At 29.5% G+C, this 16,928-nt stretch overlaps 2 protein-coding genes across 8 annotated transcripts in view; one reads left to right on the forward strand and one right to left on the reverse strand.

Annotated features, from left to right (window-relative positions):
* The window catches only part of Dh31-r (Diuretic hormone 31 Receptor), a 151,750-nt gene that overhangs the window by 105,248 nt on the left and 29,574 nt on the right, over nt 1–16,928 (forward strand). The gene's annotated exons all lie outside the window — the stretch shown is intronic.
* On the reverse strand, nt 501–16,917 carry LOC145968292 (uncharacterized). The gene is made up of 17 exons (XM_083093669.1): nt 16,763–16,917; nt 11,237–11,382; nt 9,240–9,528; nt 8,621–8,806; nt 7,959–8,167; nt 7,685–7,856; nt 7,080–7,397; nt 6,666–6,810; nt 6,448–6,593; nt 5,306–5,526; nt 3,568–3,853; nt 3,046–3,231; nt 2,395–2,603; nt 2,126–2,294; nt 1,217–1,534; nt 739–883; nt 501–666 (listed from the first exon to the last, which is right to left on the reverse strand). Exons 2-17 carry the CDS (start codon nt 11,369–11,371, stop codon nt 501–503), a joined length of 3,300 nt encoding a protein of 1,099 aa, XP_082949795.1. The 5' UTR covers nt 11,372–11,382; nt 16,763–16,917.

Here is a 16,928-nt window from a genome sequence, read left to right on the forward strand (position 1 = left end):
ACTATGTATTTTCTTTCGAGTGGTGATTAGATTAAAATAAGCTCACACTATTTTTCTATATTTATCGTATTACTGATATGAAATATTATAATTTACAATCTATTTTCACTTTTTAACTTTTATCTCGGTTAATTTCCCGGTTAACATCCCCGTTGATTGCCACAGACGTCTATATATTCCTAGACTGCTAACTTCTTATATTGTATATATATGTATTTTATGGATTTAAAATTGACAACTACTAATGTTTCGATATTCCTAACAATAAAACTTACTTAAAAAGACAAAACTGTCTACATTTCGTGAATTCTAAGCATTCTGAATATTAGAGTACATATATTATTTTTTATTATCTTCACATGCAACTGATGTATTACATTATGACGCAAATTTAATTTGAAGTACAAAAAGAAAACGAAAGAAAAGAATATATTTATTATCGTAAAATGTACTAAAAAGTCAATATTTATTGCTGATTAAATTTTGCAGACAGAATATAATCATAGCTTATGTTTCATATTCTTCCAGTTGCAGCGCTGCTCTTCTTTACGAAAGGTTTTCATTCGAGGTTCAATATCAATGTCTAAATAATCGTACACATTTCCGGCGGTCTTCAACGGTGTCCATTTAATTGGAGTCAAGTTTGTAATTGCGGGTGTTGGGTTCCTAGAAATAGATTTGAAAATTAGTAATTAATATACGCGCGACTGTAAAAAATTATATAAAAATATCAAATACCCTGTTTTAGCAAAATCCGTCCACATTTGTGTTAAACGATTTATTATCTTGTAATCTTTCGAATCAGGTGTCAATGGTGGTAAGCCCAAATCTTTTATCATATGAGGATAAAATAAATAAAAAAGTTCTTCTGAGTGAGTTACACCTGTGCAAAATATTGTTATAAATATAATAAAAATAAACACTATAGAAGGAAATGAATCCTTATTTTAAAATTTTATTTTCACTATTTCTGGAAATTTAAGAAAAAAAAAAGAAAATGATTCATACATCTTCTTTTTAATAAAATATTAAAAAATTTTAAGTTCTCTTCTAATAAAATATTTCAAAATAGAGCATTACGATTGCTTTTTCTTATCATATAAATTATTAAAATGTTTTTAAATTCTTGTTTCAAATATATAATATATGAGCATACTTGTATCTATTAAAGATTAATGATTCTTATAAGTAAACTTGAATAAATTAACGACTATACCTGGAAGCGTAACGTTTAAGAATTTTCTCAAGAGAGAAGCTTCATTTTCATATGAAAATTTGTACAAGTAGGTCGGCTCATTAGCATCAGAGCTCATTTGAGCATCAACTACCTCCATAATGCCGCGATAAAAATATATATCGCCCATAAAATCAGCGTAATTAATCAGAGTTTCCTCTGACACTGCTTTATTACCAAAGTATAAAAATCGTAATTCTTCGATTGTGATTGGTATCTGTGATAGTGTAGGCAAAATTCTAGGGATGATGGTTTTCTTGAAATCGGAATTGATTTCTTTAAAAGCCTTCTTGTTTAAATCTGAAATAATTTTAAGTATAATTATTGCATATTGATCGTTATACAAAATGTCAAGTGTTTCAAATGTATAATATTTTAAAAATAAATTTGATAAAGGACGATCAAAAAATTTTAAGTACCTGTCTGATCTTGATAAAGAAATTTTTCAAGGAAGATCAATTTTCAAAATATTATATTAACCTTTTGATGCACGCAATGTATAATTTATTGAGAATAATGCGATATATGTGTGTGATATCAAATGATATAGTATATAAAAGAGAATGCAGTATATGTATATATCTGAATAAAATATAAGAAACGCGCATGCGACAAACATAATATTATTTTGGAGCAAATTTATTTTATTTTAGCGCGTAATTATGATTTTTATATATTTGAGATTGATAAACTTCTAATTTTTACCCCCCTCCCCCCCCTAGTACTATTTACATATATCGATAATATTATCCAAATATTATTTTAATATCAGCAGTCATTTAGTCCTATTATTCTTATTGTTAGTATTGTTAGTTATTCTTAACAGAACACATTGCGCGAAAATTTGTGCATCGATTAGAGATATAATTAGTAAAACCTAAATAAACATACATCCGAAAGTGCTATCTACCAAGTAAGATCCTTCGCAACTGTTATAACCCAGAATGTATGGCACTTTAACTCGGCGATGTATTAATATGCTTGGATCTTCCGTGATGACTGGATTCAGCGATTCGTGGTCTAAACTGGGTGGAAACGATATTATCTTTTGTAGGCGCTCCTGCAAGAACATATCGCTCATAAAAATATTTAATTCAAATAGTCTATAAACATCTAATCCATTGCACTTTTATGTCGCAATAGAATATTAAGATATTTACTGTTTTCGTCAGCAACTTGTGTTCGGCTTTTCTAAGCTTTCTCGCGTCGATCGTTTTGAGAAGTTCATAGGCGACCTTCGGATCTGAGGTCGCTTTACCAAAGTACTCGGCAAGTTGGAAACCTTTGTTCGTCGCTTTATTTGTCAATTCAATAAAGGCCCAGGGATTTGTGGCAACGCCGCTTTGTGATATCGCTTTGTGAAACAAACCTGTAGAATTTATTCGATATAGTTAGTTAGCCAGAAGATTTTCCTTCTCTTCTGTTCAACTTCGATCATATAAGGATCATCTTAGAATCGATCCTTTTAATTATTAATATCTTGGATATTTTGCAAATTTAATCTTTTTCATTTAATCTTCTTCATTAAAAATATTGAATCAGATTATCAGTCATTATCTATAACATTTTTAGATAATAATTAAATATTTTTCAATTAGAATTAAAATTTCTCGGAACATTTAAAAAAATTAACATTCTATTAAAATACATAATTTAATTAAACTGTAACAACTTTATTTCATTCTATTTCGAAGATCTTTTTATAATATTTTCTGTTTCAGAATATATTATATCAATAAATTTATTAACTAATATACATGACTGATTATGAAATACTATGTGTATATTCGATAAATCTCTATGATTGATACCTTCGCTTAACGGAGACAGAGTCAAACAATGAACGATGGCACCACCAGCACTTTCGCCAAAGATGGTGACATTTCCTGGGTCTCCACTGAACTTTGATATATTCTTTTGAACCCATCGTAATGCCATAATAGTATCCTTTATACCTTGATTGCCTGCTGCCACTTCATCGTTAAGGTTTAGGAAACCTTAAAATCATAATTTTAAAGCATTATAATTACATTTTTTTTCGCAAAATCGACTTATCTAAATTAAGATGACACGATCAATTTTTGTATCCAAGGTAAAAAAAAATTTACTAAGTATTTCTTAAGTTATAACATTTTTTGACAGTTCGTAAAACAAATGTTTACCACATAATGCAATGATAAAACTAATTCGCGAGATTAAAACTTTTTTTTCTTACGAGATCTCGTTGAAAAAAATTAAGTCTAAAAATTGGTCGAAAATTTTGCTGTTTTCTTCTCTCTAAAAAAAACAGCCAAATACAAGTACATACGAGAATTATATAATATTGAACGTACCGAGAACACCTAGTCTATAATTTAACGTGACCAATACCACGTCCTTCCGGACAATATAATCGGGACCGTAAACGGATGCATTGCCGGAACCTATGCTAAAAGCGCCGCCGTGTATCCACACCATAACCGGACGTTTTCTCCATGATTCGACGTCTGCGGTGTACACGTTTAAGTAGAGACAATCTTCGTCGCCGATCATTTCGCCCGTGATATCCGTCTGAACAGCGACATTTCCGCATTTTGAAGCATCTCTGGCGCCAGACCATGGTTCCGGTGGTGCCGGATCCTAAGTATATACAAATCATCTCTGATGATTATGTACCTCTCTAATATGATACTTTTATGTTGAATATGAAATATACGCGCGTTCACAATAAATAACAATTTGAAAAGCAATTTGTTCCATAGCTCTGTTCCCCTTTAATCGCCGAACATTTAGAGAAAATTGACAAAGTGATAATAGAAATCGACACATGTCGGTTCTTCAGAACTCGTTGAACAAGTCTTGCTTATTCGAAACTGAATATTAATCCTTTCCATTGTCAAAAAAATCGCTAAAGAAACCTACTTTTGTGAAGCAGTATAATTATATGTAAAAAACATACGTGTATGTTCTTAAATTATAAAAAACATACGTGTATGTTATTAAATTATAAAAAACATACGTGTATGTTCTTAAATTATATTTAAAATTTGATATATTTATTTTCTTGTTTTAACTGTGATAAGTTTTTTCTATGCTGCATAAAATTTAACATTATTTTTAAACACTTGAATTAAAAAAATTCTGCAATGTTAAAATATTTAAAGATAATTTTTTTCGACGCACACGTATAACCGGATTTCCGAATAACAAAAACACGATAAAAAGCGATAAGAGATAAAAACATGTTTTTTAAGTTGTCTTTAGAAATCTTTTTTTAGAGATATGTGTTTCCAAGGTTAAAGATAATCGTGAAAAATCTAAATAGTACCTATAATAGAACTTAAACAATAAACGAATTGACCAGACACAGTCGAGTATTCTCAAAGATTAAATTGGCAAGAATGCTCGACTGTGATTGATCGATTCGTTTATTGCTTAAGTTCTACCGCTCAGGTTTCTATGTACTTTAGTTACACAAGCCTTACATAGCAATAAGATTAATTTATATTGGGAATAAATTGTTGAAAAAAAAATCCTTCAAGCAATCACATCTGCAGCAGTCATTAGACAGACACATTAGTCATTCTATAGACGCATCCATGTCCAGCAGTCAAAGGATTAAATAATTTACGAGAATATTTATAGAAAACAGTTTTTGAAAATTAAAAAAGTAATCCTTGTATAAATCAATTCTTAAATTAGAATAATGACAGTTGCAGATGTGATCGCTTGAAGAATTTTTCTTTCAACAATTTGAAGCTACTGGCGTGGACTATGGACGCATATATAATATATGTGTGCAGAAGCTATGAACTATGGACGTAAATATGCGTTTGATGATTGTTTGTACTTCATACACGATATAAATAAAAATCATCAGTAAACACAGAACGTTTAAATTTCAAGCAAAGGTTAATGATGATTGGTCGTTTTTCGCCGTTTACGATTATCCCTTCACCTCATGCCATTTATCTATCTATTTAACTGTAAATTCTTTATATAATCAACTTATTCTATCCAACTTCAGTTCTGGCTCGTAAGATAAACTGCTACTTGAGACACGTTCACAATAAGAAAGCGTGAGATATTCACCTTGAATCTAAGTTTGCCGATCGGCGGTTTTGCATATGGTATTCCTCGGAAAGCGATATACTTCCCATCAAGAATATTTTCTTCGATGATGCCGATTAATTTTCCCTCACGCACGTTTACGGCCACTCTGTTGCCATTCATGACGGACACTGACAGAATAACGACAGAAGACGCTAATAAACTACATATCTGAGCATATGACTCGATGACGTGTCCGTATCGCGATTATGCAACCATATATACACTCATGCAAATAAGCATCGAAGCATGTTTGTTACGGCGCGAGTGACTTGCTGCAAATGATGACTTGCTATTCCTGGACTCGCTTTTTATAATATTTTATAATATTACATTAAGTCATTGATGCTAATAATTAGATGATAATAATTAGATTTATTATAATGTGCAATTTGCTTCTTTGATAGTTTTTCAATTTATAAATTTACATCTAAAGAAGGGAAAATAGTAGATTGGAAAAAATACAAACTAAATTAAACTAAAATATTTTTCCAAAAATTTTTTTACTATTTTGGCGAAGCATTTTCGCGGAGATTGGAGTCATATAATGGTATATTACATGATAATTAGTATATCGCACAATAATCAATATTTCGCTTGATTCGATAGTGTCGGTAAAAATTATTGAAACAATATTATTGTAGTTTTTCAAAAGATTTAAACAATAATTTTCTTTTCCAAAAGCAGAAAGTGTAAAAATATATTCAAATAGAAATACTTAGAAAAAAACTTTATATTAAAGAATAGCTTTTTACTCATATGATATTTGTTGTGTTTTTAACAAAGAGAATTTTAAGATATTTTTGATCAAAGATATATTTATTTTTTTTAGTGCTGTCGCACTTGATAATACAAATAATGAAATATAATTGACGCAATTGCATTGATTTATTTATAAGTAGATTTTAATATAAGAAAGATATAAAAACATAATATACACCTATACATATACATATTTATATCTAATTTTATATCTAATTTTATATCTAATGTTATAACTAATTTTATATCTAATGTTATATATAATTTTATATTTATATCTAATTATTTATATCTAATTAATAACAATATAAACTTTAAAAGAAATCTTAATGCACGTATTTTAATGGAGTATTATAATTTACGTCTCATCTGCCAATCCCATCGTTGTTTTGCTTTACAAAGAGTCTCCATTTGAGGTTTAATATTAATGTTTAAATAATTATATGTATTTCCATTTATTAATGGTGTCCATTTAACTGAAGTCGAATCTTCATTAACAGTTGGATTTCTGAAATAAATGGGTGATTAATTATGTATGCGACTATATGACTATCATAAGAAATATTTAAATCTATGATACCCCGTTTTAGCAAAATCTGTCCACATTTGTGTTAAGCAATTTATTATTTTGTAATCCTCCGAATCAGGTGCAGCTGGTGACAAGCCCAAATCTTTCATTATATAAGGATAAAATAAATAACCCAATTCCTCGAAGTGGGCCGTACCTACGAAATATTATTATACGAGAAATTAATCTCAAAAATTGATAATCTCCGACATATCATAAATACAATCTAAATTTATATTTAATGTCTTTTTAAATATTACATAGTTTTTTTAGTTCTCCTTAATAATATTACTACAGAGCCACGCTTGTCTTCTTACTTAATCATAGAGATTAAAAGGCACTTAATTTCACATAAGAATTTTATGAAAATTCTTATCTAAGATTAATGATTCTTACATAATTCTAAATTAATTAACGACACAATACCTGGAAGTTGCATATCTAATATGTTTTTCATGGGAGAAGTTTTACTTTCGTATGAAAACTTGTATAAATAGATCGGCTCGTTAGCACCAGAACTCATTTGAATATCAACTGCTTCCATAATGCCTTTGTAGAAACACTGATCGCCAAGAAAATCAGAGTAATTCATTATAGTTTCCTCTGACACTGCTTTATTACCAAAGTATAATGCTCGTAACTCTGATATTGTGATTGGTATCTCTGGTAATTGACGTAAAATTTTGGGATGTATGGCTTTCTTGAAATCAGAATCGATTTCTTTTAGAGTTTCTTCGCTTATATCTGAAACGATAAAATAAATAAATATGCGAATGGTTACTTTGAAATAAAACGGTTGCACAAATAACTATGATTCTCATACGTGCGTCTATACGAATTGATAAGATCTGAAATTTATTAATACTGATCAAATATATTATGACAAATACTATTGATGACGCATATTTTTTAGCAGCGCTATTCATATATCTTATTTTTCATAGATGGAAATTTATGGAAATTTGTGCATCGAAACGATTGATAAAATGTATATAATGTATAATGAAAAGTAAAAGCAAATGTATACTTACAGCCGAAAAATTTTCCTCGCAAGAAGAAATTGGCTTCGCAAGAGTTGTATCCGAATATAATTGGCATTTTAATTCCATTATATAATAATTTCGATGGTTCTACCGGTAAGAAAGGATTTGATGACTCAGAATCCACAGTCGGCGTAAACGCAATCGAAAGATTTAATCGTCTCTACAAGAATATATATTGCCAATAAGAAATAAGTTTATTCTCACGAGTATAATTCGTCGAATTATTATTGCAATGATCATAATAGAACGTTGTAATATTTACAGTTTTTGGCAAAAAAAGCTCTATTTCTGCTTTTCTTAACTTTCTCGCGTCTATCTCTTTCAAAAATTTATAAGCGACTTCCGTATCTGAAGTTGCTTTGCCAAGTTTCTCGGCTACCTGTAGACCATTATTGATAGAAGTGCCTCGTTCAGTGATACTCCAAGGATTAGTCATGACGCCGCTTTGACTTATTGCTTTATGAATTAAACCTGTAAAATGCAGTCACACATATAATTGGCACTCGAGCAAATTTAATACAATTTTATTCGTTATAAAATTTTGCTTTTTTCCTCTTCGACTCAGTATAATACATTAGAATTAACTAGCATGCTTTTAATTATTAATTTTCTTATTTTTTAACTTGGAGTCGATCTTTCTTTACTGAAAATATTGCGGAGATTATCATATATTTTCTATATAACTTTTAAAACATCGACGTTATACAGTTTGTAATCGAAAAATCAAAATTAAAAAATTAAAAATCTTTAAATAAAATTTTTGTTACGGTAATTTTGTTTATTTAAAATTTATTAATTTATTATTCATTTGCTTGATTGGCAGAGGAGCTGAATCTATAATGAATAAATGACTATTGATGATTCTGGAATTTTTAAGGTATTCTTAATACATATATCAATAGCATTTCTTTTTTTGATTCATACCTTTAGCTAACGGCGAAATAGTCAGACAATGAACAATTGCTCCACCCGCACTTTCACCAAAAATTGTGACGTTATCAGGATCTCCACCAAATTGCGATATATTTCTTTTAATCCATTTTAATGCCATAACTACATCTTTTAAGCCCTGATTTCCTGCTGCCATTTTATGATATAGGTTGAGGAAACCTAAAAAAAGAGATAGAAAGATATATCATTAATATGTTTTCCTTTAGCAAAACTTATTCATCTAAATTACTTAAATACATAAAGACTTCGATGACTAAATAAATATCCTATATAAATATTTATTTATTTATTAAATATTTATTTTATTTGCTAAAGTCTTTTAATTATTTATAACTCAACAAAATTCGTGTAATGGATTTGTAAATAAAATTTTTTTATAAATGCTATTTAAAAAAATGAAATTTACAAAAAAGAATGAAAATTAATTATTTAAAACAACTTAGCGTACATGACTTTATACATATACATGTGAATTATTTAAACCGTAGAAAATAGAAATGTAAATATGTACATATGTTTATTCTGAAAGAAACAGATCGTCGAATCCATTAACGTGTAATGAGTGCATATGTCGAGCTAACTAATAATTTACCTAAAACACCTAATCTATAATTCAGAGTAACGAGTACTACGTCCTTCCGAATGATATGATCGGGACCATAGAAAAATGCATCGCCAGAGCCCATGAAAAAGCCACCACCATGTATCCACACGATTACAGCTCGTTTCTTTAAAGACTTCGTATCCGTAGTGAATACATTCAAATAGAGACAATCTTCATCACCTATGACTTCATTCGTAAAAATATCCACCTGAACAGCAACATTTCCGTATTTTGAAGCATCTCTGCTACCGGACCATGGTTCTGGCGGTACAGGATCCTAAATAAAAAATTAGCTAATGTGAAATATATCAAATACGAGATCTATCTTTAATAAAGAATACACAATAATATATCATTTTATTTTCTATTAACTATCGTATTCCTAAGATATGAACAAATTTTCTGTCAAAATTAAATATTAATTTTTTGCTATCGTGTATCGTCGTGCGTTACAAGATAACTTGTTTCTCTGTGATAAACAAGATGAACAGACGTATGTTACGTAATGTTTGCATCGAGGGGTAAACCGCTGATCAAAATTATGTACACTAATGCCTACGAATGCCCAATTCCTGGGCATTACTGCTAAATTTTTAAAATTTAATAATTTAAATTTTAATAAATTTAAAATTATTATTTGGAAGAAAAGACTTAATAATACTTTAATAACGTCCATAATACGCATTAATACTTCAATAAAACCTAATAATGCCCAAGTAATGCCCAAGCAATGCCCAGTAATGCTTCAAATCTGTACACCGCAATGCCCTCAGCGGTTTACCCCTCGGTTTGCATACTCACTATTTATTAAATCTTAGAAGTGTTGACCTCTGTAAGTGTTTATTTTTAGTTATTAATATTATCGTATGCGTACGTTATTACTACTATGCGCGCTTTTAAAGTCAACATTATATTGAAAAATGTTATATGTAAAATTTAGATTATGTTAAAAATTTTTTTCACATATTTAGATGTAAATTATTATTTTCAAAAAGCTCGTTTCTATGAAGATCAAATTTAAATAAATTTACTATATTTTTCGTATTTCCAATCCTTGAAATGTTCCTGACGTAAAATGTCGCGATGATGCATAAAACATCATACATGACAAAAAACTTTTGAGTATACGAACTATAGTTACGAAAACTTTTGCTCACATAAGTTTATTGCGCATCATGCGCGTGCTCTTTTCCTTAAAGCCATATCACGTAGAAAAACTTAAGCGGTAGAACTTAGTAAGCAATCAATTAATCCTTTCAAGAATGGTAGATTAGACCGAAAAGAATACTCTTAACAGTGATTGATCGATTTGCTTGCCGTTTAAGTTCTATCGTTCAAGTTTTTTACGTATTTTAGTTACGCGAACACTGCAATAAGAAGATTAATTCATCTAAAAACAAATCATTTAATCTCTTGACACGTTCGCATTCATAATTATGCGTTGTAATTTTCACAAGATACATTTGTTATAATTTTTATCGCAAGAAATTTTCTATTATTAGCACTTGAATTAATAAAATGAGCAATGAATGTAACATTTGATTTTTTTTTTAGACACTCGCATTCATAATTACGCGTTGTAATTTTTACAAGATACATTTATTATAATTTTTATCACACGAAATTTTCTGTTGTTCGTGAAATTCTTGAAATAATGAAATCAGCAATGATTATATTATTAATATTTGATTTTTTGTAATACAATTAGATTTTATTTTTAATTTTCTTAAATATTTGTGAGTGTAAATTACTGCATTTTTTATGTTTCATAATTTTATAAGATTATTTAATATATACAATAGTTTGTATCGGTTGTCAATTTTAAGATAATACTCACGCGATAAACAATAACTAATTTTATTATAACTTTAACTATAAATTGCTTAAATGACTCTTTGCTTCTTTTTAATTTAAATTTCAAAAATCGACTAAAAAATTAGACCGAATCTTAAAATAAAATAATGCCAAGAACGTTTTGTACTTACTTTAAATCTGAGTTCACCCACCGGAGGTTTAGCATATGGTATTCCACGGAAGGCAATATAATGATCGCCATGAATACTTTCCTCTACGATGCCGATTAATTTCCCTTCAGTCACACATACTTCTACTTTATTCATGGCGAATAACGCTAAAAGAAGACACAAAAGAGCGGTTGTGAAATTCATTCCTAATAATTGTATATAATAATAATAATAATAATAATAATAATAATAATAATAATAATAGTAATAATAATAGTAATAATAATAATAATAATAATAAAATATCGCATGGATAACGCGAATTTTATAATTATATAATTATATACATAACTTTTTAATTTACGTACATAGATCTAAATATATTGAAAAAATAGATTACGATTCTATTTAGAATTTATAGAGTTTTAATTATAATAATTACGCGGCTATAACCTGGATAAATAATAAATATTACCAATGAAATAATCTTTATTGTGCAAATATTATTGATAATATTTATTATCAAGATTATACGAATAGTCGCGTATAGCAAATATTATAATTAAAACTTTATAAATTTTAAAAAGAATCACAATCTATTTTTTTAATATATTCAGATCTATGTACATAAATCAAAAAGTTATATTTATAATTATAAAATTTAATATTATAATTATAAAATTATATAAATTATATATATAAATTATATATATAAATTATAATTTAATATTATAATTATAAAATTGCATATTGCATAGATAGCGCGAATTTTATAATTATATAATTATAAAATTATCTATGCAATATGCAATTTCCTTCTGTTCGGATCCTATTAAGAAACATGCGTATGTTTTCGAAACGTGATTGTCACCGTCTCGTCGCTCTTGTCATCCCGATATGCGACTGCTTTTAGCTCTTGATCGATTGCAACGAAGGCGGTGATAATCGCGTCATGTTCGCTGAATTGAACGGAGATGTCGTGCCGAAACGCACGCCGGTAGCATATTCTACACGATACGACGGCGATGCAATCTTCCGCGTACCGTGTATGTTAATTCAGCGAAATATAATTAATCGGCTTTGTTGTCACGTATACGGGGGAGGATGGAGTAGCACAGCGTTATGAAAACTTGCTGTTGCTTCTTGCCATTGTGTTCCCCGAGGTGTGCGAGGAATACTGCGGTGCACGATGCGCACTATAAATGCAAATCAACTCGCGGAATTGTGGAAACAAATAAAAATGATGACCCACGTGCCACAGTATGGCACACAAATCTCTACGAGAGAACTTTATTTACTTGATTGATTAATTTCTTCTGATTCGCTCGACTGATTCTCTTATAAATAGACCGTATAATTCAGCTGCTTGAAAGAGATTGACAATTTTTAAAATTGAGATGCAGAATAAAAATGTGTCTTGAAAAGAATCACTCTTCAATTTTACCCAACATTGCATTTAATTTCTTAATACAATAATTTGCGTATAGAAAAAAGAAGCGAGACGATATGAAAAATTAATAGCGGATTGATCCGAAAAACGGGATATTACAACAAATTTATATCTCTGTAGAAATAATCAATGTTTCGATCAGCTGATCGGAGATTGTTTGATTGCGCGCGGTAAGACGATTTAAGTGTTTCGAAAAACAATGTAAACACCATCGAGCTAACTGCTGTACCGAACTATCGAGAGAGAGAATCCATTTATAATTTCATATTTTAAAATTAAAGAAGAATTACAATCTTTATATCTTCGTTCGGTTTATTGTGATTATTTGCCTCGGACTTCTGCATATTTTTTAACATGCAAACATTGCTGCTATAAAATCATATAATATCAAACCTCTCATTCTTTCTATCCGCCTCTTGTTTATTTTCACGAAGATTGAGCGTACTGCAAAAGCATTTTTCACGTGTCAATCATGACGATTATATGGCTATGACCGCGAATCGAATATGATTTATGGGGTCGGTTTTTGCATGCATCACGTTGCAGAGACCATAAACGAATTACGAAAGCATTTTTGTTATCCGTCAAAATTACTACCGTTCGTTGTTGCGAGATCGCGCGCTTGCGATCGATAAATGTGAAAAGGGGTCAAAGAAAGTCTCTGCTTACGTTTGTAGAACGTCAATTACATCGTGTATGTGACATCGATTTGTATTGAAGCATGCTTATATCGTGTATCTTTTAAAGTTTATTATTTTCTCTTTGTTTTATGCTAATATACAGGGTGTACAAAAAGTATCGAACCTTCTGCACCTTGGAAAGATTTCATTTTAGAGAAAAATGTTAACTACAAAAGTTGTAGGGCTCTAAAATATCTATTTACTAGTCTTATCAGCATGACCACAGGTAGCGTTGCCAAGGTTACATGAAGGTCACTTTGAATTTTTTAAACGGAAACCATTATTTCTTATTACATATTCTTGTAGGTTATCTCGAGAGTTTTCCAAAACACTATAATTAAGTTATTTTTCATTAAATACTTTTCGAGTTATAAGACTCGAAGTAATTTCTTAATTTTACATAAATTATAAAAAATATCTCATAAAATATTCATTTTTCGATGATCTTATCTTAATTTTATGCTCAACATAATGAGAGGAATCAATTAGTATAAGAAAAATGCACAGTTGTTTTTAAGAAAAAACATGTAATATGTCCAAAACATGTAAAAAAACATGTCAATTGCAAATTACATATTTTTTCTTAAAAACAACTGTGCGTTTTTTTACACCAATTAATTCCTTTCATTATTTTGAAAAAAAATTTCCATTTAAAAAATTTAAGGTGATCTTCATGTAACTTTGGAAACGCCATCAGTGGTCATGCTGATAAGACTAGTAAATATTTTAGAGTCTTACAACTTTTGTATTTAACATTTTTCTCTAAAATGAAATCTCTCCAAGTTATTCAGGGGGTTCCACACTTTTTGTACACCCTATATAATTACATGTAATAAAACGTGTATTATTGTTCCTGAATTTGTTCGGATATTCCAGTGTTATTGTATTCTAATTCATTATTTTACATCCTACGATTCCAAAGTCTTCTAGATAACATCATCAAACAAAATAACAACATGAATAAGCAATATTATGTAAATTTAAGAACATAAATAGATACGATAAAGTTGTGTTGTAGTTAGTGATGTAACATAATGACTCTTTCTTAAAGTCAGATGTAAAAAGACAAAGTCACTTCCGTGGAAAGAATTTCCACGAAGTTCGTACCAATAAAAAGTTGATTTATGAACAAGTTTTTTTTTGTTGTACGTATCAGAGTAACGCTTTATCACCCATGTAAATTTATCACATTTTGACGTGAGCAATATTAAAAATATATAAAAAATGTGTAAAAAACTCGACTTATAGATACATGGATTTTGAACAATTGTAAATAAAATTATATAAAATTATATAAGATGAAATCATTCGTCCTATTTCAAAAGATTGAATAAATTAACAAAGATTATATTAAGTTTCCTTTAAGTTTCTCTTGCACTCCACTTTCGTTGAAGAAATAAAATTGACGCGAATTTAGTAGCTCGTAATCTTACAGTCAACGTCTTATATTCCTTTTTTTCTCTCTAGAAAGGAAGAAATGGTCTGATAAAGTGGAACGTCTTTGATATATCCCACGCCTCTACTTCGGTGCGCTTAATGGATCGCGTTACATCGAGCTAAAAAGTTTCAGGCCATCGAAAACAAAAAATTGATTGCTTAGATTCTCGTATATATATGTTTTCTACCTTGATATCACGAATACATGTTTCGCCATATTTAATCCTTTTCTTATATAAAAAAATTATTCTCTTCTCCTCTTTCTCTCTTTTTATACGCGAAAGAAGCGTGGGAGAAAAAATCTTTAGTATTTTGTAAAAAGTGTAAGCACAGCTGTAAATACATAAAATATATTTTTTTTAAAAACAGAAACAAGGACGGTAAAAAGAAAAAAAAATAAAAGCCAGCAACGTGATCGCCGGAAAGCGCATATTTACGTCCACTAATGTGTTTGACAAACACAGAACTATACTGAAAAAAGTGAACGCTCCTCTTCCGTATTGTAACTCGTTATTGTTACGTGAATGTGTACGAGAAGAGTAAAGAAAAAGGGGAATAATATCTGATTTTCTATGTGCGATTTTTATATCGTGTCAAAATACCTTTGTCAAAAATTAATTAACATGCAAACGTGCTCGCGGATTTGTTTGCCCGAATTTTTGCGACTTGGATAATGTTAAGTACAGACGAGCGTAAACTTTTCGACAATCTCCATATGAGGTTATCGTAGGTTATCGGGAAAAATCGAGAGCAAAGCGAATATCGATTAGCTCCGCACTAAAAAGTATTCTCGCTGCAACGAATGCAGCATTCTAAATTCAACTCGATTCTCAATAAAAAGCGCTCGATAAGCGTCCAAGATCAAGTGTAAAGAATTCGATGCGAACATGGGTCATGGGATGGCGAAAGTAGGTCGGACAACGGCTATATTTGTTTTTATCCGGAATATTTTGCAAATTTCTTACGAAACTATGTACACAGAAAAAAAGGACATTCTTATTTTGAAAATATATTTAGTTTTAATATGGAAATCTTGAAATGAGATTATATTGCATTAATTAAAGAAAAATATAATTGCTTGAATAATTGCTTACTTGAATGAAGCCATTTTATATAGTTCAATCGAGAAAAATATATTCTTATGATTTAAGATTTAATTTCCTTGAATGGAAAAGAAACAATGTTAGATAGAAAATAACATTTTTAAATCAAGGATTATAATTTTCTTAAAGTAGAATTAAATAATTATATATTCTTGCGGTGACAATTACAATATTAAAATAAGACTATAATATTGTTGAAATTTAAAATTATTAAATTCTTCTAAGAAGATTATAAATTGTTGCGTATATACGAAACAATGAACGCGTTAGTTTAAGTATATAAGTTTTGATTTGATACTTTGTTTTTTCTGTGTACATATATAAATAATTTTAAATAATTTTATTTGACGTTAACGTTTCACCTTTGTTGTTTTCATAATTTATATCATTATAATCCCGATATTTGCTACGATTTTTTTAATTAATCTTCATACAATTTAAATGTATTACTTTGAATACGCATACATTCTAGATATATTATAATGACATGTAAAAGCATCGCGACAAATTTGCACGATCAGAAATATAATAGACGTACACACACAACGTTCCTTTTACTTACATGCTTTAATAATGTTTGATGATATTCTATTCATAAGTTTCACAAGATGTGATCATTTTAGAGAAGGAATTTAAATTGAAGTAGATTCTAGATGAACTTCTATAAAGTATTCTTTTGAAATATTCGTCTGAATTTATCACGTCTTTATTCAAGTAGAGGGAAGGAGCAGTAGAACACGAAGGTCTTGCATAACTTTATTATATAGGATTAAATTTCAATGTCACGAAATGGAGATATGCAATTTGTTCGCATGTACAATATTAATATAGTGAAATAACGATACAAGTTTGGCGGCGAAAATACTTGTATACATACCATGTATTTTGTTGAGAATCGAATGCAAATTTATCTCTTCCCTCCTGATCTCTTCTTTCGTGCGAATCAAATTCCCGACTAAATACTTGACGCTCTCGACAGATGCTGATATACTCGCCCGATTGAAATCTCTCGAGTGTGCTATCGATCCTTCAACGCGCCGCAA

This window comes from Camponotus vicinus, unplaced genomic scaffold, assembly GCF_025532165.1.
Source record: "Camponotus vicinus isolate PSW18456_S1 unplaced genomic scaffold, iyCamVici1.0 SCAF_3, whole genome shotgun sequence".
Taxonomy (NCBI): Eukaryota; Metazoa; Arthropoda; class Insecta; order Hymenoptera; family Formicidae; genus Camponotus; species Camponotus vicinus.